At 47.8% G+C, this 26,315-nt stretch overlaps 1 protein-coding gene across 4 annotated transcripts; it reads right to left on the bottom strand.

Moving 5' to 3' along the window:
- Nucleotides 1-5: 5 nt before the first annotated feature.
- Nucleotides 6-25,855, bottom strand: mcf2a (MCF.2 cell line derived transforming sequence a). 4 transcript variants are annotated; one of them, XM_072717340.1, is made up of 30 exons: nt 25,504-25,855; nt 23,210-23,278; nt 21,554-21,668; nt 20,953-21,043; nt 18,371-18,490; nt 18,026-18,142; nt 16,639-16,788; nt 16,083-16,204; nt 14,279-14,393; nt 13,727-13,846; nt 13,431-13,622; nt 12,087-12,272; nt 10,150-10,321; nt 8,528-8,604; nt 8,126-8,211; nt 7,954-8,020; nt 7,583-7,698; nt 7,330-7,399; nt 7,113-7,205; nt 6,868-6,960; nt 6,609-6,734; nt 6,123-6,344; nt 5,588-5,680; nt 4,702-4,780; nt 4,563-4,611; nt 3,516-3,625; nt 3,268-3,380; nt 1,980-2,092; nt 1,791-1,894; nt 6-1,678 (listed from the first exon to the last, which is right to left on the bottom strand). In XM_072717340.1, the coding sequence occupies exons 1-30, from the start codon at nt 25,559-25,561 to the stop codon at nt 1,638-1,640; spliced, it is 3,279 nt and encodes a 1,092-aa protein (XP_072573441.1). In that variant the 5' UTR covers nt 25,562-25,855; the 3' UTR covers nt 6-1,637. The 4 variants fall into 4 exon arrangements, 3 of the variants coding, with proteins under 3 accessions (XP_072573441.1, XP_072573442.1, XP_072573443.1); XM_072717341.1 differs by lacking the exon at nt 23,210-23,278; XR_011993564.1 differs by lacking the exon at nt 6-1,678 and having other exon boundaries at nt 1,980-2,168.
- Between the last annotated feature and the right edge of the window lie 460 nt (nt 25,856-26,315).

Here is a 26,315-nt window from a genome sequence, read left to right as displayed (position 1 = left end):
TTTTATTATTTTTTTTAAATTACATTTGATTTGTAACAGGGGTAATGCTTTAACATGACTGAAATAAGACAGTGACTGATGGAGCGTGACCACGCATCTCTGGGTTTATCCCACAAGGCTCATCACCATGTGGGAGTGAAAACATGAGGCTCCCAGTTTCAGGCCTGGATCTGCCTGTTAGCAGAGGGACATTGCAGGGCCGTGCGCTGACCCCAGTGATTGCGTGGAACACACTGGACTGAGGGTCCGTGAAAGACATGTCATTTTGTACATTTTATGGACCCATTTTTCTCCTCTTCAGATTTTTTGATTTCTGTGAGGAAATCATAAATTGCCATAAAGATCTTTTGGACAAACTTGCTTGTAGAAATTAATTTTAATAAATAAAATCTGACTGTTTAAAATAAAAGTCTGACTGAAGCTACCATCTGCATGCTCCTTACAAGCTTCCCATGTGGTGTCACCCGCCGGAATACCGACGGCCCCAAAGCTGCACATGGCTGAGGTGTTTCCTACAAAATTTACATTCAAAGAAGCCATCGCTTCACATGTTAATATCAGTGCAAAGCATTTGTGAGCATTTTGGAGAGGAAAGGCCATTGTATAGTAAATAGTGCCCTTGTGGTGAATCTAGGTTCCCTAAAGCATGACAGCACAGGGCCAGTGTCACATGGGAAAATAATTAGAACTGAAATATCACCCCCGGAATATTATGGTCTGCAGAGTATGCTGGAACCTCAGTACCCTCATATTTATAAGATAGCAGTCAGATGAGACAGACAGAAAATGAGCAGACACAGTATGCAGAGAGACAGTGAGACGGATGGGCAGACAGACAGATAGACACTGACAGACAGAGAGACACTGGCAGAGACAGAGACCAACCTTGACAGACAGACAGAGACAGACACTGACAATCACAGACACTGACACACATGTAAGCAGAGTGACAGACAGCTATAAACATAAATGTAAACAGATGTAAACAAATATAATGTGTGAGGCAGAGCGAGCGACAGACAGACAGATATTCTTTCTCATTATAAAACCTCTGTTCATATCAGTATATATGATGACATTCTTCCACATAAAAAAATAGATGGAATATTTTTAATTAATTGTAAATCTACTAAATTGGCATTCATGTCTCTTCTGAGTGACCTGCTCACGTTGCTTGTTATAGGACAGGCAGAGGATCCGGGATACGAAAAGCCCTCAAAATCCTAATTTTAGCTAGATGGTGGTTAGGAGCTGTTTGAGAGTAAGAGTCGCATGTGGGACTGCAGCAGGTGCCCACATTCATGGCAGGGAGCTTCTGCTTAAGGGCGTGGCCTGGCATGGGCGCCACACATCTACAGACGTCAGCAGGAGCTGTCATGATAGATGGGAATCCTCCGTCCTCAGTTCAGGTCCACTGCTGTAAGCAGATCCCACTTTTACTTCCAGAAACGCCTGTTCAGACCATCAGAACGTTCTTCCTGAACCTGTCAGCCAGGCTATCTTAGCAATACAGTCCCGCCCACACGGTCTTCCAACCAATGATCAAGTATCAGGGTATTGGCAGGGGTTCATAGGCAGCACGTGTCGGGGCAGCGTGGGTGGAGCAGATGGGTGACGGGGGGGGCGTGGCTGGGCCTTCAGGGGGAGCTCAGCTTTCTGACCTTGACATTTCCTCGGTCTAAGGGTGTGGCAAAGCAAAAGCACAAGGACACAAATCAAAACAGGAATTTATAAATTAAGAAAAAAGCACAGGAAAGGAAAAAAAAAATAGAATTCCTATACAGTATTACCAGTCAGCCTGCTGCACTGCCCCCTGCTGGCCAGGCCCAGAATGACATGAACGTGACTCACTGGAAGGTGGCCTGCTAGTTTGCGACTTAAATTCTTCACAAGCCTGAAAGAAAAAATCAACAAGAAAAAAGTCATGGGAGAGTCCTCCTGAAGACTGCCCCGTGTACCCATAATGCCATAGTACTCACCACCAGCCCTCACTGTCTTCCTGCAGCAGCTGAATGATGTCACCACTTTTGACCAGCAGACTCTGGTTTTCACTCCTCTGAGAGTCCATCTGGGCCCTGTACCTGCCTGGGAGCTGGCAGGACAACAGCAGCAGCGTGAGTGGGGCCAGGAGGGGAGCTCTGTGGGGACTCTGACCCCCTGGACCGGCACTGGAATGACAGGACAGCCAGATGCCAGCCAGATGCCAGCCAGATGCTCATGGGAGGCTCAGCACATTAATCCAACATGGAGCCACATGGACACATTGAAGTCCTAGGTAGCGAGTCTCCAACAGCTTTTTGTCCAATCACAGTGCAGATATGTCATTTAAAATAAGTTTGCCAGAAAAAAACATCATTTAAAATAACTGCAATATGGGGAAGGAGAGAAATGTTCAACAGCACATTAGCATTCAGGCTAAAGTGCTGCAAACATGGCCAAAGAATCAGAGCCTAACAACTCTCCCACCTGGCAAGTGTGGCATCACATCAATGTCATCACTAGAGGGCGATAAAACACAACATGAAAAATATGAACCTGCTTTTCTATCCTACCTGGCTTCTGATGAGCCACACCTGTTGCTGGTATTTACCTGAGAACTAGTGTGGCTCATCAGAAGCCAGGTAGGACAGAAAATTTACTGGATAGTAGCTCTCCAGGACCGGAGTTGGAGACCCCTGGTTTAAACATTTCACGTTCTGAAGTACGCCACTCGTGAGTGCCCCTGGTAGATCTGTTTGTACTGACAATTACCTCACTGTAAACTTTGCACTACAACCATAACATTGCAAAACCTGAGCCATTTTATGAACCATTTGCACTATGTACATTATATTTATGTCTTCATATTGTATGTTTTATCATACTTTTTAATAATTTTATATGGAGGAGTTGCACATTGAATTTCATTGTACTGTGTACAATAATAAGGGAATTCAAATCAATTCAATTCAATATCATGCTCAAACTGTCTTTTTTCCAAATGTTTTTTTTCCCTTCTTGATTTTGATAGCTATCCCCCACTGAATGGATCACCTTTGGCTGTTATCCACGTTCAAGTGAAATATTTGCGCTGGAGTGTTGACATGGGGATGGTTTTGATAGTTTGGGGGCGGGCTCATGGCCGTTTCTGTCGACGAATGCTATTGGCTGATGGCTCTAAACTATCAAAACTACCCCCATGTCAAAACTCGAGTGCAGTAGGCACATGACGACAGCCGCACTCAAAAAAAGGACTTCACTTCCCAGCAACCCCTAGTAGCCCCTCACCAGCAAGCCCTGGTCCTCCTCCTCTGTGTCTGACAGCACCGAGAGGTTGCTGGCTGCGCTCCATTCATCCAGGTCTTCGCAGACGTCTGCGCTGTTCGAAGCACCAGGCCAGCCTGAAGGACAGGGACAGAGAGCGCCACCTGTCTGCTCCATTCAGTTTTTACACCTTTCTAGCACATTATTATCTAAGCTGATACATTCTTGCTGATAGTAAAATGACAGGATACTGTGGCTGGCACTGGACTCACTGCGACGATGCCGGTGCCGCCGAGGTGGGGACCCGGCCAGCTCCACCGGCACTGGGCTTGCTTGGCAAGACTCCGCCTCCTCGGAGCTCGGTGACGTCCTCTGCAGGGGGCTGCAGGGAAGAACATGCGCTGAGCGTGGAGTCGGTGCCCCGAAGTAGCATGACACAGGGCTACGTTTACCAGGAGCGTCACAGTTTGAGGTCTCGTCTGGCCGGGTTTCTCACGTGTCTGTCACATTGAGAAGGTGACCTGTCAGCTCACTGCTAATTGGTTACTGTCTAGGATCGGCTCACACTGGTCAAAGGGGAGCTGTATCTTACCAGCCATGTTCACAGCAGACCTGTATCATGCCCAGGGCAGGGGATACTGCATTTCTGGAGTTTTCTGGATTGGGTCCGGTTGGGACAGGGGTGAGAGTGGGTGGAATTATGGTGGCATGGAAGGGGAGGGGGGTCACAGTGACAGCAGGCAGTGTAGGGCGCTCTCAAAGCAAAGTATGGTAAGGGTTCACCATCAGACCAGAGTCTCGTCCCATACTGGAAGTCTGCTGGTTGTGTCAGAGAGCTTCACTGGGGCTAGAGGGACAGACACTGTAGCCCATCAGGGCTGTCATACTGAGTGTCTCACACAGCACTTATAGACTGCCCTTACATAAGGAGCTTCTACCTACAAACCAATGCAAAGAACATCTAGTACACCACGCATCTTCTCCTCCACACACCTGCTCCTCCAAACACCTGCTCCTCCAGAGACCTGCTGCTCTGCACACCTGCTGCACACCATGATATCTTCCACCCCCCACCTCCCGGGATAATTCACTGGTTCACCATGTTTTGCTCAGTCTTCCATCACCTGGGTGGCTCATTCACAACCACATGCTGCTTAATTGATGACATAAACCTCCCACCAGTGCTGCAGCCTGTTCTTAACATGTTCATTTGAATCTGGTGGCACCTCAGGACAGCAAGATCGGGCAAAGCAAAGGGTGACGAGGCAGAAGAGCCTCAGAGCAGAGCACTGAGGATCACAGCTGATGTTAATGCTCACCTGCTGGACAGGGGAGGGGAGAGCTGGCCCCGCTCTGAAACGGGACTGCCTGAAAGGAAGAGGCGGAAGGAAGGGTTGAAAACAGGGGGAGGAAGTGAGAATATACAGTATGTGTGACATCATAACAGACAAGGAGAACCTGTGAGGAGCTTCTGCTGGTTGGTGAGGACTCTGCGGATCTCTGTGAGCCAGGTCATCTTTATCTCCACTGATGGGGCCTAGGAAGAAAGAAACAGTGCAGGTATAGAGGACAACACAGTGAAACAGGGTGAAAGTAGGGTACAGAACAGTGAGACAGTGTAAAAACATGAGACAGCACCATGATACAATGTAAAACCAGGGGACAGCACAGTGAGACAGTGTAAAAACACAAGACAGCTCCATGATACAGTGTAAAAACAGTGGACTGAACTGTGAGACAGTTTAAAAACAGTGGAGGGCACAGTGAGAAAGCATTAAAATAGGGGACAGTACAGTGAGACAGTGTAAAATCAGGGGACAGCATAGTGAGACAGTGTAAAAACAGGGGGCAGCACAGAGAGACAGTGTAAATACAGGGGGCAGCACAGAGAGACAGTGTAAAAACAGGGGACAGCACAGAGAGACAGTGTAAAAACAGGGGACAGCACAGAGAGACAGTGTAAATACAGGGGGCAGCACAGAGAGACAGTGTAAATACAGGGGACAGCACAGAGAGACAGTGTAAATACAGGGGGCAGCACAGAGAGACAGTGTAAATACAGGGGACAGAACAGAGAGACAGTGTAAACACAGGGGACAGCACAAAGAGACAGTGTAAACACAGGGGACAGCACAGTGAGACAGTGTAAACACAGGGGACAGCACAGTGAGACAGTGTAAACACAGGGGACAGCACAGTGAGACAGTGTAAACACAGGGGACAGCACAGTGAGACAGTGTAAACACAGGGGACAGCACAGTGAGACAGTGTAAACACAAGGGACAGCACAGTGAGACAGTGTAAACACAGGGGACATCATTAAAATATGAGATCCTGCCCTCACCTGCAGCACGTAAACCTCCTCCCGGCCGCTATACCAGATCTCAAATTTCTTCACGTCTCCCTTGATGTTCTCCGTGATGCCGACTGCACTCATCTGCAGAGAAACATGGGAAACATACACATAACATTCAGCACATCCTCTGTCTGGAGCTGCGAACGCCCCCCCTCTCCCCCCAAGCGATTCCCTGTAATAATAACATTGACCCACCAATCAGATCTGTCACGGTGGTTAATAAGAATTTACAGACATTGTTATTTTTATTCAAAGTCCTCCATCCACCTGTCATTAGCTATGATGACCTGTAATGACTCTATTAAATTAGAGAGAAAAAGGGGGCCGTAAAATTCTCTGGGGGGAATGTCCCCAAGGTGTAACCCTCCTATGCCACCCCTGGTGTTCCAGCAGGGTACCAGCTCATTACATAATATCACATTTATGTAATAATGATGATGCATGAATTCAATGAAGTTGGGCTGAGCGCAGTCAGGGGTCTTGGTTCAAGACCTGGCAAACCCCTGGTGCACTCCCCCCTTACCTTGAGGCAGTGTTTGAAGCTGTAAGAGGGGGTCCTTTGGCTACTCTCGCCGTGCTCTTCGCGCCGCTTGCAGAAGAGCAGAGCCTGCTCGTAGAGGAAGAGGTGGCGCTGCATGGGCTTGAAGCGAGTCAGGTCTTTCATGGGGGTGGGGCCGCGCCGCCGGCCGGGCCACACACTGAAGGGGCCCTGCATCAGCAGCCGGCCCAGCTGGCTCAGCTCCCCCTGGAGGAGCACACAGGAAATGCCTCAACATCACAAAGGTTGCCAGGACCTGCTCATCTCTACTGCGCCCTCACTACAGTGTGACTCTGCCTCCATGCTTATAGCACTCTGAGCCTGCAGGACACCGCTCCCCCGCTTCAGCAGGCGCTCTTAGCCAGGCTGAAACAGACTGACAGATGTAGCCTCTGACACTGATGCAGCTTCGTCTGGGCTGCTGTGGGAGCAGGGCTTTCCCCCCTCTACATGCAGGTGAATCAGCCTTACCTCATAGCCTGTGATGGCTGCCTGGTGCATGGAATCGTTCACTGATTTGAGGAGCTCCAGCATGGCCGCTAGCGCCCCCTGCAGTTCAGGGGCACACTCACAGCCCATACTGCATTTCAGCAGCTCCTGTTGGGGAGTGGCATCAACAACAGCCTCTGCGTCATTCCCACAATGACAGAGCTATTGTCAGACTCCCTTTATCACACCTCCAGCAATGACGCACGGATCCCCCTCCCCCCCCCCCATGTCCAGGCCTCACCTTCAGTAGCAGCTGGTATTTGGTGAGTCGCTGCACTGGCTTCAATAGGTACGAATCCAGGGCCAGCTTGTGCTCCAGCTTCCTCTGACAGTCCTGTACAGAACAATCCACCCAAACATCAACCACAAATAAAAAATATTTAAGCAACGTTATGTTTTTAAAAATGATGGGTGTAGTGCCAAAAGTTTCCACTGTGTGGCAGTGTTGTTACAAAATGACTGAATTAAAAGCAAGGCGGTGAGTACCTGGAAGAAGGCACAGTCAGAGTACTGCCTCCATAGGGACTCGGAACAGGGCTTGTTCTGACAGTAGCGCTCATAGAGCTGAAAGTGCTGCTTCTGGAAGCACAGAGACACACAGTCTGACCCAAACACACCCAAATACACAACCACATGCAGACACGCACATGTAGCATGTTCCACTCTCTGGTGAAGCCTGTCCTCACCCCCCCCACTGCCTCACCCTTTCCAGGAAGCATGCCCCCACACCCTCTGGGGAGTCCAAACACCTCTCGAGGTCATGGAGAAAGAGCCTGAAAAACGCCAGAAGGGGGCAGAGTTAGATGGCGGCAGCCAATCAGAGACGGTGTCACTTCTGTCGAGCCTATCCTGGTCTTACCACACCCAAGGGGTGGAGTCTAGCTGTGTCTGGGTTTCATTTGACCCCTACAGCGTCCGACACATAATGACAGGAGAGAGAGAGTGCAAAGCCAAACCTGCTGTGAAAACTGTAGATCTCAGGCATGTTGCCGAAAAGCACGTCCCTCTTACTGCGCAGGGTAGGGGGCAGGAGGTCAGCTAGAGCAGGGTTATCCATCTCCGCTCTGTAGCCCTGCAGAGTGACCATGAGCGCATGCACACACACACGCACACACACACACACACACACACACACACACACCACAGAGATTCCCATTCCAGCAATCTGCATCGTTCAGAGCCAGCAATGGGAAAATCACCCAATAATCCAGCATATGGATTTCAGCAGCAAAACGTAAGAGTCCAAAACGATGAAGGAAAACCAGACGTTACTGTGATGGACACGCGAGCGAATCAGCACAGTGAGGTTAAACACTACAGCCGTTACCAGCAGTACGGACAGCAGCTCATCCACGTAGATCCTCTCTGTCTCCACCAGCTCCTTCATCACCTGACTGAGGAGGAAAGGGGACAAAGGCAGAGAGGGGGAGGGACGTCACGACTGGCAGAGCCTGGCAAGCACAGCCATATCCATATGGGAGGCGGGAACAGCGATGCACCGTCTGAGGAGGTCGGATGCGTCCTCTCCCTCCGGACTGCTGCATCCGGAGCTGGGATTCTCCTGGTAGTCATGGATCACCTCTATCTGGACGGACAGGGAGCGATGCAGAATGATGACCATCACCTTGGAGGCTCTATAGTGCTCTTTCTGGAGAGAACATTGTATCCCAGAGTGCCCCAACCATCTATAACATGCAGCAGACGTGATGGACATTTGTGATTTGGAATCATATCTAGTCACATATTCAGGATAAGGAGAGCCTTCCCTAGAATGGGCTACTCTAGGCCAAGATTTGTCATTTGTATTTGCTGTGCTAGAGAATAAAGAACAGGGAATTCTGGGAGCTGGGAGGGGCTTTACAAAGAAGCCACACCCCCAAATGGTCAGTGCTGGGTCCTACCTTCCTGGAGGTGGGGCTTTTTCTCGTTGTCCGCTTGCCCGGCAGAGACAGATCGAAGGTGAACTTTATGTCGACTCCTAATAGAAACGGAGCCTAGTTATGGGCAGGCAACAGGATTGGGGAGCTGCAGAGGTGTGGCAGGGTCAGGGTGAAGCCGACAGGAGGCTGACTGCTAATCTACTCAGATTAACGCTTTGAAGGGTCTAAAGCAGGGGTGGCCAATCTTACCCGCAAAGGGCCGGTGTGTGTGCAGGTTTTTGGGACAACCTGTAGGTCAGCTGTTCAAACCCAGGTGTGAGGAGTCTTCAGCCAATCAATGCTCTAATTAGTAATATAAATAGGGAGTCGCAGCAAAAACCCGGAAACACAGCGGCCCTTTGTGGATATGATTGGCCACCCCTGGTCTACGGACTAGAGGAACAGCATGTCAAAAAACACATTATTACCTTCCGAATGCCAACAGAGGCTCAGTGGAAGCCTGAAGCCCAAGGAAAGGATATAGGGCATAGAGTAGAGAGACATTCCAGTTTGGGAATGAGTCCATATTAAGCCAGACACACACGCACACACACACATACACACGCACAGACAGAGAGACACACACACACACAAACCCGCTCGCACATGTAGGGTAAACATATCCTTATGGGGACCGCTCATTCATTTCAATGGGAAAAATGCTAACGCCAACTATGACAACCTTAACCCCCACCCTGCCCTACGATGCCCTCACCATAACCATAAGTAACCAAACAAAATACAAGAGTTTTTGCATTTTTAGTTTTTTCATAGCAGTCACCGTTTTTTATAAAATAGAGTTTTCCCTTATGGGGACCAGGAAACCGGTCCCCATAAGGGAAAAAAAACGGATATTTATCACGTTATGGGGACATTGTGTCCCCATAAGGATAGGTAAACCCGCTCACACACACACACCACACACAGACACACACACACACACCACACACACACACAGACACACACACCCACACCACACGCACACACACATGTTCATTTCTGTGGGAAATACCCTAATCTCAACAATGACGACCTTAAGCCCTACGTAGTTCTAACCTTAACCATAAGTACAAGACTTTCGACATTTTTTGTTTTTTGATTGCATATTATAAAATAAAGTTTCCTATAGTGGGGACCGGAAAAATAGTCCACAAAGCATGAAAATAATATGTTTTTATCACATTTGGTCCCCACAATGTAATCTATACATGAGACAGACCTGTGTAAGTGGGGACCTTATATTCATTTCTAAGGGAAAACCCCAATCCCAATCACGACACCCTCCTACCCAGCCCTAACTTTTAACCATGAGTAACCAACAAACTTTTGACATTTTTACTTTTTTGATTGCATTGACAGATGTAATTGGGAACCTGAACAATGGCCCCCCACAACTTCAAAATAACAGGTTTTTATCACATTGTGGCAGACATTTGGTCCCCACAATGTAATATAAACCTAGTCCACACAGACACACACACACAGAAACACAGATCTACAAAAATATATTATTATAATGTGTTATTATGTTATTGCTACTATTATTATTACCATTATCATCATCAAGGCATGCTCAGGTGCGAGGGGGGGCTCCCAGCTCTTACCATGCTTTGGAGAGAAAAGAGCGCTTTTGGGCCGGCCCGGGTTTTCAGGCCGAGGTGTCACCAATTGGACGGGCCGGGTCTGCCTGTTGGCCAGCTTCTTCAGGCTGGCCTGTCGGGTCCCAATCAGCCCTTGGACTGATGTCAGTTTCTTGTGGGCCTTCTCAATCTGGGCCTGGGGAAGGGAGTCAGCAGCCCTCAAAGTCAGGTTCAGAGTGGGGCTTAGAGTCAGGTTCAGATTGGGGCTCAGAGTCAGGTTCAGAGTGGGGTTCCAAGTCGGGTTAAGGGTGGGGCTCGATGTCAGGTTCAGAGTGGGGTTCCAAGTCGGGTTAAGGGTGGGGCTCGATGTCAGGTTCAGAGTGGGGCTCAGAGTGAGGTTCAGAGTGGGGTTCCGAGTCAGGTTCAGAGTGGGGTTCTGAGTCTGGATCAGAGTGGGGCTCAATGTCAAGTTCAGAGTGGGGTTCTGAGTCAAGTTCAGAGTGGGGTTTTGAGTCAGGATCGGAATGGGGCTCAGAGTCAGTTTCAGATTGGGGCTCAGAGTCAGGTTCAGAGTGGGGCTCAATGTCAGGTTCAGAGTGGGGTTCCGAGTTGGGATCAGAATGGGGTTCTGAGTTGGGTTCAGAGTGAGGCTCAGAGTCAGGATTAGAGTGGAGCTCAGAGTTGGGTTCAGAGTCAAGATCCTGCTCCAGATAGTGACACTGACTATACTCATCAAGCGAGACAATGATATACATAGAGGACACATGCACACATACTTACAGATATGGACAAAAAACACATAGACACAGATACACACACATATACACACCTACCGACAAACACAGACACACATGAACACAGATACGCACACATATACACACCTACCGACAAACACAGACACACATGAACACAGATACGCACACTTATACACACCTACCGACAAACACAGACACACATGAACACAGATACGCACACATATACACACCTACCGACAAACACAGACACACATGAACACAGATACGCACACATATACACACCTACCGACAAACACAGACACACATGGACACAGATACACACACATATGCACACACCTACCTACAAACACAGACACACATGAACACAGATACGCACACATATACACACCTACCGACAAACACAGACACACATGAACACAGATACGCACACATATACACACCTACCGACAAACACAGACACACATGAACACAGATACGCACACTTATACACACCTACCGACAAACACAGACACACATGAACACAGATACGCACACATATACACACCTACCGACAAACACAGACACACATGAACACAGATACACACACATATACACACCTACCGACAAACACAGACACACATGAACACAGATACGCACACATATACACACCTACCGACAAACACAGACACACATGAACACAGATACCCACACATATACACACCTACCGACAAACACAGACACACATGAACACAGATACGCACACATATACACACCTACCGACAAACACAGACACACATGGACACAGATACACACACATATGCACACACCTACCTACAAACACAGACACACATGGACACAGATACACACACATATGCACACCTACCGACAAACACAGACACACATGGACACAGATACACACACATATACACACCTACCGACAAACACAGACACACATGGACACAGATACACACACATATGCACACCTACCGACAAACACAGACACACATGGACACAGATACACACACATATACACACCTACCGACAAACACAGACACACATGGACACAGATACACATACATATACACACCTACCGACAAACACAGACACACATGGACACAGATACACATACATATACACACCTACCGACAAACACAGACACACATGGACACAGATACACGCACATGCCCCCACACATCAGCGTCTCGTGTAGGTAAATGAGGACTGTACCTGCAGTGGGGGTGTTAGGAAAGACTGACATTCTGCAGGCAGATCCTGGAGGCTGAGAGGAGCTGGAGCACCCTCCAGAAACTTCTCGAGCTGCTTCAGGGCAGCTAGGGCGCTTTCTCTGACCTGGAAGTCCTCTAAAAGCTGACCAGCCAGAAGGTAAGCACCCTCATCACACCAGTGCAGCACCTGGGGCAGATGGGCAAATGGTCCGGTCACTTAACATTCAGCCAGGTGGACACAATGTCAGGTCATGTGACATTCAGCCAAGTGAGCACACGGTCTGGTATTGTGACATTCAGCCAGGGTGGTACACAGTCCAGTCACGTGCCTAAATAAGGTAATATGCCGAGGAAACAGTGAACAGTGGATAAATAGCTGTAGTAAACTGTGAATGACAGAGTTTCATACTAAGGTGTGAGGGTGTTCACAGGGTGTGTATGGTGTGTGGCTGGCACAACCAGCATCCACAGAAAGCCCACTGACATGGACTTTTTACCCTCCTCCAGCCTGCCAGGTGATGTGGCAGCTTTTTACCCTCCTCCAGCCTGCCAGGTGATGTGGCAGCTTTTTACCCTCCTCCAGCCTGCCAGGTGATGTGGCAGCTTTTTACCCTCCTCCAGCCTGCCAGGTGATGTGGCAGCTTTTTACCCTCCTCCAGCCTGCCAGGTGATGTGGCAGCTTTTTACCCTCCTCCAGCCTGCCAGGTGATGTGGCAGCTTTTTACCCTCCTCCAGCCTGCCAGGTGATGTGGCAGCTTTTTACTCTCCTCCGGCCTGTCAGGTGATGTGGCAGCCTTTACCCTCCTCCAGTCAGCCACGTGATGTGGCAGCTTTTTACCCTCCTCCAGCCTGTCAGGTGATGTGGCAGCTTTTACCCTCCTCCAGCCTGTCAGGTGATGTGGCACCATGAGGCTGGATAGTGCCTTGTGCTGTCACCCTGAGCTCCAGATGGACTCCTTCTAGCACTGACACTGATTTGCATGCAGCTCACTCCCATTTGCACTAAAACCATATGGAACTGCTGGAAATCTGTCATTCACACTTTTTTCATTTTGTTCATCACTGCTATTTAGCCACCATCTATTATTATTATAATAATTATTATTATTGTTGTTGTTGTTGTTTGTTTGTTTTTGCTGTCTTTTAATTCCATCTGTGATGTCAGCAACATTTTTCAAGGGAAAAATTTCATAGCTTTGCCTGCAGGTATCAGTCAGGACACCTGACAATAAAAACCTCTGAACCTAAAGAAATTACATGAAAATATACGCAAAAAAACGCACATTAGTGTACAGGTGGTTAATTAGCATGTGAATTTAATGCCTATTTGTGTGTGACTCCGCACCTCTTCCAGCTCCAGCAGTAAGTCCCGGGTGTGGCTGAGCTTTGCCCGTTTGGTCAGCAGGGCGGCGCTCAGCCTGTCACAGCGGTGCCGTAGCTCTTTGCAGTGCTGGACAATGAGCTCCAGAGCATAATGATGACTGGCAACCAGCTGGTGCCCATGAAGGATAGTGACCTGGATCCGACTCATCTCATCCTGGAAGAATGGCTGGGATCAGGCCCAAACACTGCCCCCTGGCCCTTACGTGATGTATTACAACAATACAGCAGCCAGTTCGCCCGGCCAGGGTGGAAACTGACCTGTGCTTGAGACTCCAAAGTGTCCAGGGCTCTGATGAGCTCCTCCGTCTTGGGCAGTGTATCCGCCGTGCCGGACAGAGCCTGCTCCTGCGCAGACAGCTTGTCCAGGGAATACCTATTCTGCACATACATCAAACATAAATCTGCGCAGTCAGCAGCAGTGTGCAGGTGGGCAGGGAATCACCTTCAGCTACAGGTGTGAAGTTAGTGTAATCAGGTTTAGTAACTGGATGTGTTCACTGGCAGTAAGATTATAAGCAAGCTCTATGTCCCGTGCTAATAATTAGCAAGCTAACGCTAACACTACCCCCCATCCAGAGGTGGAGATTTCAGGTCAAATCCAAACCAAGATTTTGTTTCAACCAACAAGTTGAGTACTCTGTGACTGTGACTCTTTATACTCAACTGGTTGGTTGAAACAAAATCTTGGCCTGGATTTGTACTCTCTGGACCTGAACTCTACACCTCTGCCCCCATCCTAGCTGCAGATGTAGTCACTGAGGCTCCTCCTACTATGGAGCTGACGCTACTGTAACTGCAGACACACTGCACCTCCTGGAAGCTCTGTTCGTATCTCAGCAGCTGCAGGTACTGGTGTAGCTTCAGGTGGTGTTTGTCAAAGAAGCCATCGAACACCATCTCCATGTCACGCAGCTGGGCCAGGAGCCTGGAAACACACACGCATGCACACACACACACGCAAACAGTAACAGCAGCAGGGGTTAAAGATGCCCTGCCCAACAAGGAATATGGAATGTCAGAATGTGTGAACGTGTCCCCATGTCTGTACCTGTCTGTGTTTCTGTATGTCCCTATGTCTGTACCTGTCTGTGTTTCTGTATGTCCCTATGTCTGTACCTGTTTGTGTTTCTGTATGTCCCCATGTCTGTACCTGTCTGTGCTTCTGTATGTCCCTATGTCTGTATCTGTCTGTGTTTCTGTATGTCCCTATGTCTGTACCTGTCTGTGTTTCTGTATGTCCCTATGGCTGTATCTGTCTGTGTTTCTGTACGTCCCTATGTCTGTACCTGTCTGTGTTTCTGTATGTCCATGTGTCTGTATCTGTCTGTGTTTCTGTATGTCCCCATGTCTGTATCTGTCTGTGTTTCTGTATGTCCCTATGTCTGTACCTGTCTGTGTTTCTGTATGTCCCTATGTCTGTACCTGTCTGTGTTTCTGTATGTCCCTATGTCTGTATCTGTCTGTGTTTCTGTATGTCCATGTGTCTGTACCTCTCTGTGTTTCTGTATGTCCCTATGTCTGTACCTGCCTGTGTTTCTGTATGTCCATGTGTCTGTACCTGTCTGTGTTTCTGTATGTCCCTATGTCTGTATCTGTCTGTGTTTCTGTATGTCCCTATGTCTGTACCTGCCTGTGTTTCTGTATGTCCATGTGTCTGTACCTGTCTGTGTTTCTGTATGTCCCTATGTCTGAACCTGTCTATGTGTTTCTGTATGTCCATGTGTCTGTATCTGTCTGTGTTTCTGTATGTCCCCATGTCTGTACCTGTCTGTGTTTCTGTATGTCCCTATGTCTGTATCTGTCTGTGTTTCTGTATGTCCATGTGTCTGTACCTCTCTGTGTTTCTGTATGTCCCGATGTCTGACCCTGTCTGTGTTTCTGTATGTCCCTGTGTCTGTATCTGTCTGTGTTTCTGTATGTCCCTATGTCTGTATCTGTCTGTGTTTCTGTATGTCCCTATGTCTGTATCTGTCTGTGTTTCTGTATGTCCATGTGTCTGTACCTCTCTGTGTTTCTGTATGTCCCTATGTCTGTACCTGTCTGTGTTTCTGTATGTCCCTATGTCTGTATCTGTCTGTGTTTCTGTATGTCCATGTGTCTGTACCTCTCTGTGTTTCTGTATGTCCCCATGTCTGTACCTGCCTGTGTTTCTGTATGTCTATGTGTCTGTACCTGCCTGTGTTTCAGTATGTCCATGTGTCTGTACCTGCCTGTGTTTCAGTATGTCCATGTGTCTGTACCTGCCTGTGTTTCTGTATGTCCCTATGTCTGTATCTGTCTGTGTTTCTGTATGTCCATGTGTCTGTACCTCTCTGTGTTTCTGTATGTCCCTATGTCTGTACCTGCCTGTGTTTCTGTATGTCCATGTGTCTGTACCTGCCTGTGTTTCTGTATGTCCATGTGTCTGTACCTCTCTGTGTTTCTGTATGTCCATGTGTCTGTACCTCTCTGTGTTTCTGTATGTCCATGTGTCTGTACCTCTCTGTGTTTCTGTATGTCCCTATGTCTGTACCTGCCTGTGTTTCTGTATGTTTATGTGTCTGAATCTTTCTGTGTTTCTGTATGTTTATGTGCTGAACCTGTCTGTGTTTCTGCGCGTCTATATCTTTAATACCTCTGCACAGTGTCCCAGTCCTGGCTCAAGCCCCACCGATTACGGAGATCCTCCTGCAACCCTGAGGCCTCCAGGTTGGACAGCAGATGATGCGCCTCCCTTATCACTGAACGTATCTCACCCTGCAGTCACAGTCAGGAAGGCCTCACAGGCAAACATAATGCTCACCAATGTGATGGTCCAGGTTCAGTCACATGGGCAGTGATGTCATGTAATAGCATAGCACCAATGATTTAACATTTCCGTTTAGCTTCCTTTAATTTTAAATTACATTCAACTACTGTAATTTTAAGTAATGTTAGTCAGAATTAAAAATTACAATAATGTATTGATTTACTACTGAGATTTGCCTGGCTGGCACTTTGTGTGCAGCTATAGAAAATCGATCAACACCCTGCTGACCAATCAAATTTGAGAATTGAGTAGCGCTGTCGTATAATCATTTATAACAGGAAATTTGTGGGTAGAAGGAGGATGAGGCTACAAGTATTTTCTGACTGTAGTCAGTGCAGATGAACCAAATATTCACCCTCTCTAACTAACATAGCGACTGTACCTTCAGCTTCCTGTACTTGTCCGTGTGGCACATGAGCAGGAGCTCAATGGACTTGCCCTCATCTGGCAGCTCCGTCTCAGCCAGCTCCGTGCCAAACGCCTGCAGCATCTGAGCTATCTCCTTCACAGTGACCGCAAAATTTTCTATGGCCTGTGGGGGGCAGCCAAGCAAAAGCGGGCAGACACAGCGTCACCAAGGTGAGAGTGGTGGAAGCTCATCCACAAACCTCAGAAACAGCTTCCATCATGATTACCTGAACATTTGCGAGAACATCTGAAGTGCCTGAACAGTGATTTTATATTGGGTAGCTAAAAAATAGGAATCTAACATGTAACTCAATTAATAAACATCTGCAAAGCAGGATCTGTAAGGCCTCGTCCACACGGATGTTCGAAATGAACGCCATACGTGTTTTTCCTGCGTTTTGTAGCTGCGTTCGATTGGCGTTTCACTGGTGTTCGCTTGACGCTGGTTAACACCAGCCTGACGCCCAATCTGTAGTTTCGTGTATTTACCTGTGGGGGCAGTAATTACTCTGTCCAGAGTGTTTACACGTGGGTCTTCTTGGTTTATAGTTCTGCATTGAAAACGTGGATCCCTATTCTTTATTACAACCCGGTTAAAGTTAACCAGCCGGTGACATCGCCCCGCATCTGGGACCATCCCGGGCAGCGTCGACTCCCTGCTACCAGCTCCCCGCTCCCGGTTCTCGGCTATGCAGGTACGGTGCCGCGGTCCAGCCTGTCATGCCGTGAGCACCGGCATGGCGCGACGCAGCCCCGTTTGCACGACAAAGATGCATGAAACATGTGTTTTAAATCAGAAATAAAAGCAAACGTATTACGCGTATCTAAGATAATAGTTGCCGTACAGAATCATGGGACATATTCGGTCCTCCAGAACGCCAACCGAACGGCATGTAAACGCAATAGCGTCGTTTTCCTCGCGTTCGTCGGGATTTTGACGCCAAGAAAACGTTGTATGTAGCGTTTATTTGACGCCACCTGAACGCGTAGCCGGCTGAACGCCGGTGCTGAACACCCGTGTGGACGCTTTGATTTGCTCCAATGACCAGAAAAACGGTCGGCGTTCAGTCAGTGCTCACCTGGCGCCACGAACGCCAGAAAAACGCCTGGTACAGACGTCCATGTGAACGAGGCCTAATAAGGCTGCTTCCAAAGTTACTAGAACTGCAATACTCCCTGTTAGAGACAGAACTGGTGTTAGAGGTTAACTTAGCTTTAGTGGGAATTGGGCTACTGGAGAAGCTGGTATCTGTCATGTGGAGCTTAGTGGAATGACAAGGTACTTTCAAACTCTGGCCTGTAGGGGGCACTCTCCTAAATAGCCAGTCAACTGGCATCTAGGATTAGCACTCCTAGAGTACCTTTCGCAAGACGAGCCAGTCCCCATGGCTATACTCCAGCGAGCCACCAAATTCTTGAGTCAGTTGGGTCTCATCGACGTAATGCAGAAGGTCTGTAACGGAACTCAGCATCACCACCTGAGAGGAGGAGAGAAAGGTTAGGGCTGCCCAAGCCAAACAGCAGACCATGCTTAAGGAACTTTGCAAAACACTCAGCAAATGTGAAACTTTCAAAAGAAGTCACACTAGTGGCCGATTATTAATCAGCCTCTTGGTCTGCTGTTTGCCTAGGATTCAGAGTTAATATTGGTGCTAAAATTCTGGCCGAACTAATGGCCAATTTGATCATGACGCCTTCCAAATTACCGGCATCTTCAACATGAAGTCCTCCTGACTGAAGCGAAATCCAATGTCCGTGACGGTTCGCTGGAAGAAGCTGGTTGGTCGAAGCACCAGAACAAGGTGAAGATTCCCTGGGAAGGAGGCCTGGAGAAGAGCAGAAGGTTCTACATTTTACTTTTTTTTTTATTTTTGTCCAAAGCAATACACAAGCATGGCAAAAATCACAACTATATAGTTGTCATGGAGCCAATGAAGACAGAGCTTCTAATGAGAGGCAACTAACCTGCAAGAACCTCACAGCTATTCAAAACACCAAGGGAACCTGATTCTTACAAGACAAAGAGCAAAACCAGAGAGCATCCCATGTTACCAAGAGACCATAGCTAAGATATAACCAATGAAGGCAGAGCAGGTCAGTGGACCAGTGAGCTAGTTGAGATGTTCCCGGGATGAATAGGACTTGAAGCATTTGTTGACTGTCGAGAGGAACTCCGCTAATCTGATGTGAATGGGTAGCTCTTACACTGTAGCCACAAGATCAGCTCCAAAATTACACATTTTAAGGGAAAAGTGTGTATTATAAAAATTTCCTATGGTGTTCAGAAGAAATTAACCTTGGGCATTTACACTAGCAACATCAACAGCAGCTGCAAATGGGTTGCAAGTACTTCCCATTGTTCAAAATCTACATTGCTGTCCTTCCAAACCCAACAGCTTGAGTAGATTTCAAATATCGGCATCTCGAAAACAAAGACAGCCAGCGATTTCTGCTCTAACATTTCACCAGCAAAACACCGAAAAGTCCTGCTTCATATTTTCAGTCTTTCCATTATTTATGAAGATACCGGCCAGTTTTCACTGTTTATTTCAGGCAAAAAAATAAAAGAAAAATTGATTTTGTGGCAAATATGTTGTTTCTCCACTGAATGTTGTCTCCACTGGGTCCCTGAAGGTCTGACATGCTTTGCATTAGTAATAAAGTTCACGCCTGTCTGAGGACAGACAGACATGTGCAGATTCTCGCCACACATGACACGCGGTTCTATATTTGCTGTACCTGGTATATCAGCTCAGGTTCCTGCAGTCACAAGCCAGTCTGAAGTGGCTCACCTGAAGATGAGCCCTACACAGAAGATCATTACCCTCTAAGGGGTGTATCTGCATCTGTAGCAAGACCACCCACCACCCCTAACAGTACCATGTCAAGTCCTGTCCTTTCCTGTTCAGGAGGGACAGGGCACAGCCTACTGCACAACATCGATGTCTGCAAACACACACATCTGCGAATCATCTTAAGTTATCACCGACATCTGCTATTAAATATCCGCCCACTGCAATACCATCAGCCAATTTTTAATTCATAAAATAAGAGTATCATAGATCAAGCACACAAACATTCAAATTACTTCGTTAGTGCTAATGTTCCAGTTTTATTTCGTCCGTTTATCGCTGTATTTATTATTGTGATATAAAAACAAAAATACCAGCAAAGTCAGACTCAGTTACAAAGATTAAATGATACAAACTATTCATAAGTTTGCAATTTAGAGACATTATTATTATTAACATGGTAAAGCTCTGTATCAAAAGTATTTGTGCACATATATTCTACCGAGTGAAACAAGCGGGTACTTCTACTTATTCTCTAATTCTCTAATCCGCATCTAAAGCCCTATAAATTTGCTCCCATGTTAATGGAAAAGAGCGGAGGCTTGCAGCCGCAAACATCGCACAGCTGTGACATTGAGATCCCGCTGCACCAGCATTGCCCCGGTCCAGCGTCTCAATACCAACACAAACCGAACCGCTTAAAGCGAACCGAGATGCAATGGCACATTACCGCGGTCCTCCGCCTCCGGCTGCGGGTCTCCGCCATGGCTTCGCTCCCCGCTTTGTGCCCCCGGCCGGCTCCTGTTTCGGCGCCGCAGCGCTTATGCGGGTGTGAGCCCCCGGCCGGCCGCCCCCCCCCCCCGAGCCGGCAAAGCTACGTCATACAGCGTCACCTTTACGGGATGCCCACTGTCACTGCGGATAACAGACCCCCAGCGCCGACAGAAAGGCAGAGCTATATAGACAGCGCTGTATGTACAGCGATGCGCTGCCTTTAAAATGAACAGGGTCCGTAGAAAAAAAGGCTTAATATGTTACTAGAAATGCATGACAATGAAGGAGAGTTAAATTAAACACTCGCGAGTGAAAACCACAACACGAATGAATCGTCAAAACATCAAGTAAAACCCCGGATTCATATTATATTGATTCCCTGCAATAGTTTGCAGAAACATTCAGAAATAATCGAAAAGGGAGCGCAGCTTTTCTGAAAACCCCGGGAGAATGAGCCGCATGTTTGTGACAGCCGGTGTTCTGTCGAGTTGAGCTACTTTGTCGAGATAGACTATAGGTCTATCGATTAGCACTAATCGATAGACCTAACCCTAACTCAAACCCTAAACCCCCAAGAAACCCCAAAACCCTTACCCTAACCCAAACCCCTAAAACCTAACCCTAACCCCCAAAACGGTGGAACTGCACATGCGCAAAAAGGCTCGATAGTACGTCTCGATAGGTAGCTCAACTCGTCAGAACACCGGCCGAGAGAAGCTCACCGCGATCCGCGCCAAGGCCGTTTTAATGGCGCTCCAGGTGTCCAGCCTGCGATCCAGGATGATGATGAACTTCACCCCGGGCTGCCGCCTTCTGCACATGGCCATGAATGATATTACGTTAATTACATATGATAAGCTGCGCGTTAACAGCAAATCGAAAGACTCAGAGTTACCAAAGGTGTCTAAAAGAAAATTCAAATGACATTAAGTGTGAAGTGTTAACGAATTAAGCTACACTTTACGTAAACTGCATTGCTGATTCTGGACATAACTGACAGCATAGGCGTCGTTGAGGCGGATGATTCGGGACTATAGCCTCGAGTATTTTCAGTCTAGCCCAAAGTATTTTACCCCCCGGTAAACTTCACGTAGCCCCTGATTTTTTTTAAGCTATAGTAACGTCCCTGACTGATCGTTTATTATTATTATTATTATTATTATTATTATTATTATTATTATTATTAAGCGATCTTATTATTAAGTCAAAAGTCAAGTCGGTTTGCGTGTGTAGCATACAGAATAGACCGCAATGCAGGGAGAGGGGGGGAGGGCGCGGGGATCACGGGCAAAGACGTGTCCGTGGAGCGAGCATCTCACACACCGAGGGATCAGCGTGAGATAAGTCAGCACTTTAGCCAGAGCCTCTTCGGGAATGTCGCTGAACGCAGAGCATTCTGGGAGGGTGATGATCACGCTGGAGTCTTCCCCACGTCCCCCTAGAAAAAAAAAACCTATTCAGCCACAATCCGTATGTTCATAACAGAAGATACTAACTGAACAGACGTCTGATAGCCTTTTCCACGCCCCCCTCCAAGTCACTCGCTGCAAGAGTATTAAAGGTGCAGCCTAACAAGACGGGTTGCAGGTGGCGAATGTACTGTCAGCTGCTCTGCGTGAATGACATCTAAAGTTTATGAAATAGTTGCTTTGAAGTCATAGCACTTTTTTTATTCCTTTGAACTGCGTTAATTTTGATTCCCCAATGGGAGAATGGAATTAGTAAAAATTAGTCTCAGATCTTACACTAGAGGGTTACAATTTAGGCGTTCTTCCAGGGACCTGAAGCCATGACCGTTGCATTGTGAGTGTAATGCACTACTGATCGATGTACATGAGCTTTTTTGTGGTACACCAAGTGCGTGTGTATGCGATTAATCATGATTAACAAAAACAAAAACATTTAAAGGGTCTATTAAAAATCGTTGCTCATTTTGAATTTTTGGTCGTTTGGTTACGTTTTTTTGTTACACTGTGCTAACCCTAACCTTAACAACCTACCCCTCCCCCCACATTGCGACATCATGGTGCCCCTGTCCAAGGCAAAGTGAAACTGGCAGGCAAGTTGGCACTCTCTCCAGAAGTTGGTGTCCCACATCCCACAGTTGTTCTGTGCTGCACTGCAGAAGGCATGAGCCAGCCAATTTCACTTTGTCTTGTGCTGTCCCTGTTGTACACAAGTGAAATCAGCTGGCTAAATAGGCGCCCCTCAGAAGTTCCCTGTAAGTGATTTGTTTCCTCCTCACTTCCTCCTTGTTTCACTGTTGTGTCCCTCTGAGTGCCGTGTTTCCTTCTTATTTGCGCCTTGTTTCCCTGTTGATTCCATGTGAATAACTCTTTTCTTCCTAATTTACTCCTTGTTTCCCTGTGTTCTCCATGTGAATGCCCTTTCCCTCCTCATTTTCTCATTGTTTCCCTATTTTCTCCCTGAGTACCCTGTTTCCTCCTCATTTTTTGTTGTTTTTTTTCCCCCTGTGAATACCCCGTTTCCTCCTAATTTCCTCATTGTTTCCCTGTGTTCTCCCTGTGAGTGCCCTTTTTCCTCCTCATTTTCTCATTGTTTCCTTCCTGTGAATACCCTGTTTCCTCCTCATTTCCCTGTGGATGCCCCCTTTTCTCATAATTTCCTCCTTGTTTCCCTGCTGCCTCCTTGTGGGTGCCCTGTTTCCTACTAATTTCCTCCTTGTTTCCCTGCTGCCTCCTTGTGAATGCATTGCTTCTTCATTTCACTCATTTACTCTCACTGTGCCCCTTACTTCCTCCCCCTTTCACTTCCCCACTCATTTCCCCACCCCTCCTCATTTCCTGTATTTTCTTTCTGTCTTCTGCTTCTGTCATTACGGCAGCCTGTGCAACTAAAAGGAAGCAAAAGGAAAGCTGAGTGATTAAAATCAAAGTCTTATTTTTAACTATTGTGGGTGAGGCAGGAGGTCCAGTCCCTGTTGGAGCCCTTTGGCTGTGCAAACTAACCCTATCTCACCTGAAAGGTAGGCCACCTGCTTCTCGATGTATCCACCCACTTCGTTCACACTCATGGGGACAGTCACCTCTGTCGGGAAATGAATAAAATGGAAATGAAGAAATGAAGGAAGATTTATCCTTAGCTTAAGCTATGGGAGGGAGCCCTACTTCATGTCCACAGGGTCACCTTGTTGTCATTGTAAACGATGATGACTGAGACAGTTTTGGGCTTTGAATCAACACTGCCACCTAGTGTTCATACCATACCAACTCATTAAAAAGCGTCATGTCTATATTTTTAACTCCTTCCAGAAAAATAATCATTCATTTGAAACAGTAGATTGCAACAAAAATGCTTTGGAATTTATGATCAAAGTATGCTGATGATTCAGTTATGTGCCACATACATGCGTTGATTTAAAAGAATATTCATAACATGACACAGCAATTCTCGAGGCATACACAGGCCTAATTTCACGTCATGGCAGGAAGTCGTTTACCTGGATACATCGCCATGCTGCCATTGCCTCCTGTGTGTCAGAAACGTTAATTGAAAGTGTAGAAAAAAAGCTTTACCAAACAAATATAAACTTTTTTGAACTGGTGAAATTTTCGCAGTTAAACAGACTGTCCGTCAGTTAATAGGCATAACTACAGATGCCCATGGTGCAGTAAGGGAGCCTGTTCTGCTACAGTTCACTGTGATGTTATCCTTTCCACATTCCCTCCCTTGCCATCTGCAGACTGGGACTGCAGAGGGAGTATTAATTACTGCAAGAGCAGAACCCTTCTTCAGCAGGATGGACAATGAGGATTCCTATTTGGAAGTCTGGATTTCTGCCAGTGAGTGAAACAGAAATGGTGCTGTAGTGTGTATGAGAATGCATTATGGTGTGTGAATGACCTCTTGGGGAACAGTGTGCGGATGACCTCCAGGGGAACAGTGTGCGGATGGTCTCTAGGGGAACAGTGTGCGGATGACCTCCAGGGGAACAGTGTGCGGATGGTCTCTAGGGGAACAGTGTGCGGATGACCTCCAGGGGAACAGTGTGCGGATGGTCTCTAGGGGAACAGTGTGCGGATGACCTCCAGGGGAACAGTGTGCGGATGGTCTCTAGGGGAACAGTGTGTGGATGACCTCCAGGGGAACAATGCGTCGATGACTGCTTGTATTACAGTGTGTGGATGATCTCTAGGATATAGATTAACACAAGTGGGTTCTAGAAGAGCACTGTACCTTAGGAACTACAAACATGGCTCACATGTTGTGAGAAGCATGTGGATCCTGGATCACTCACAGTGAAATATAAAGATGTATAAAGTTACTGTAAATTATCACAATGGATTTCACGTTCTAGCTAAGGAAGCAAACATTTTCCTCGACCAATGCGGGTTTGCCACCTCACACTGCTGCTGACCAATGATGACACAGGTTTCCATCACACTGTCAAGGAAACACCTGTGTGTGTTCTGATATAGGGCACCAGACAGTACCACAGAGTCAAGGCAGGGTAACGAGTCTTAAAGGTGGGACAGGTTAGGTTGGGTACGATTCCAGGTAGAGACAGGACAGGACTGGTGTAAGTTAACATGTGGAGAAGTTGCACATGCAACCTGGCAGCCAGACCAGCACAGTCAGTGTGGAGCAGTGGATAAAGGAGATGCTATTAGGATGTAACCAGACTAAAGGCCTTGGGGGGGGGGGGGGCATAAACAAAGCCACTACCAACCAATACTGCAGTCTTTTAGGTCTGCATGACCAAATCCCAGATGGGAAATGATGTTGTACTGCATGTGCTGGGAAAACAAAACCGTGTAGATATAGTATGTTCCCTGGAAGCCTGGACCGTGGATGTGAGGGAATACCCCACACAGCTAACACCTGCTGGGTAGAACTTGGCCAGTGGCAGCCGTTTCCTCCATGACCTCCTTGCCAAGCAGATGGGCCATCGCTCAGGCATTCATTAACCACTAACAGGGAGTGTGCCTGGAGGGGGGGTCAAACTCCTGCGTCACAGGTCGAGTGAAGGGCGGGAGCATTACAAGGAGACGCCAGACTGACATCCACACGAACGGAGACTCCGAACACGAATGAGTATGGGAGGTTCGTATCCAGACACGTAAACAGCTACTGTGTAGCTCCACAACACCAGATTAACGGCAACATGGATACAAACACGGACACGGAAGGACACAGACAGGAAGTCTCAGCCGCTGGTCTCTCTGGCATGCAGAAGACAGGAGGATGATGGGTAATGTCATGTGCATGTGTGTAAAGCTGGCAGCCGGAGTGGGGGGGTGGGAGTTACTCACGCTGCAGGGTGTTCTCCAGCTGGGACCCTGCCTTCAGAAGGCTGTAGTAGCCGTCCATGTCTCCGTGGGATGCGGGTGCTGCCAGATTCGGGGGGGGATTCTGGGCCCATGTCCCTCCCCCCGTCAGTCTGCTGGGTTGGAGTTTGGTGCCCGACTCAGAGCGGCCGGGGAGTCACCTTGGGCCGGCGACGGCTCACAAACACGGGTCTCACTTCCGCGAGACAGCACGAACGAGTCTGCCCCCGTAGTGATGAGCAGCTCCCGCATGGGCCGGGGGGGTCCAGCTAGCGGTCCGGCTAACCGTGAGCTCCACCGGACGCCTGTTTCTGACCAAGCCGGCCCCTCCCTCTCTCCCTCCCCCCTCCCCTCGGTCTCGGTGCGTCTGCTCAGCACTGCCTACAGCGCAGCGCACAGCACGGCCCCTCTGCTGGTTTGCCATGTCCTGTGAAGCCCCGCCCCCTAATGGCTTGTAGACCAACCCTCTGTCTTTGAACCACTTACGCTGGACGGGGTCACAGGGGAATACATAAGCCATTCATCCATCTTCCAGCTGCTTATACTGTCAGGGTCACGGGCGGAAAATGTAGCACTGAGAAACCCCCCAAGATTTCTGACACACTCTGTCATACACAGGGCTCATATTACTACAGATACATATATGTCACATATGGTTGATAAAAAGGATTTCTTTTATTTTTTATTCTCTAAACGTGTTTACTGCTCTACTGTAAACCTATAATTCCATTTGGGACTAGTAAGGTTTATCTACCTATTCATCCATCCATCCATCCATCCATCATCTCCCAACTCCG

Source organism: Paramormyrops kingsleyae, chromosome 10 (assembly GCF_048594095.1).
Source record: "Paramormyrops kingsleyae isolate MSU_618 chromosome 10, PKINGS_0.4, whole genome shotgun sequence".
NCBI classification, from domain to species: Eukaryota; Metazoa; Chordata; class Actinopteri; order Osteoglossiformes; family Mormyridae; genus Paramormyrops; species Paramormyrops kingsleyae.
This window is presented reverse-complemented; position numbering and strand designations above follow the sequence as displayed.

Coding starts and splice junctions, on each gene's coding strand:
- mcf2a (XM_072717340.1), bottom strand. CDS start 25,561: ATGGACGGCTACTACAGCCTTCTGAAGGCAGGGTCCCAGCTGGAGAAC. Junction 7,206..7,329: donor GGGCATGCTTCCTGGAAAGG/GTGAGGCAGTGG, acceptor CTGTGCTTCCAG/AAGCAGCACTTTCAGCTCTA. Junction 1,895..1,979: donor GAAGACAGTGAGGGCTGGTG/GTGAGTACTATG, acceptor TTTTTCTTTCAG/GCTTGTGAAGAATTTAAGTC.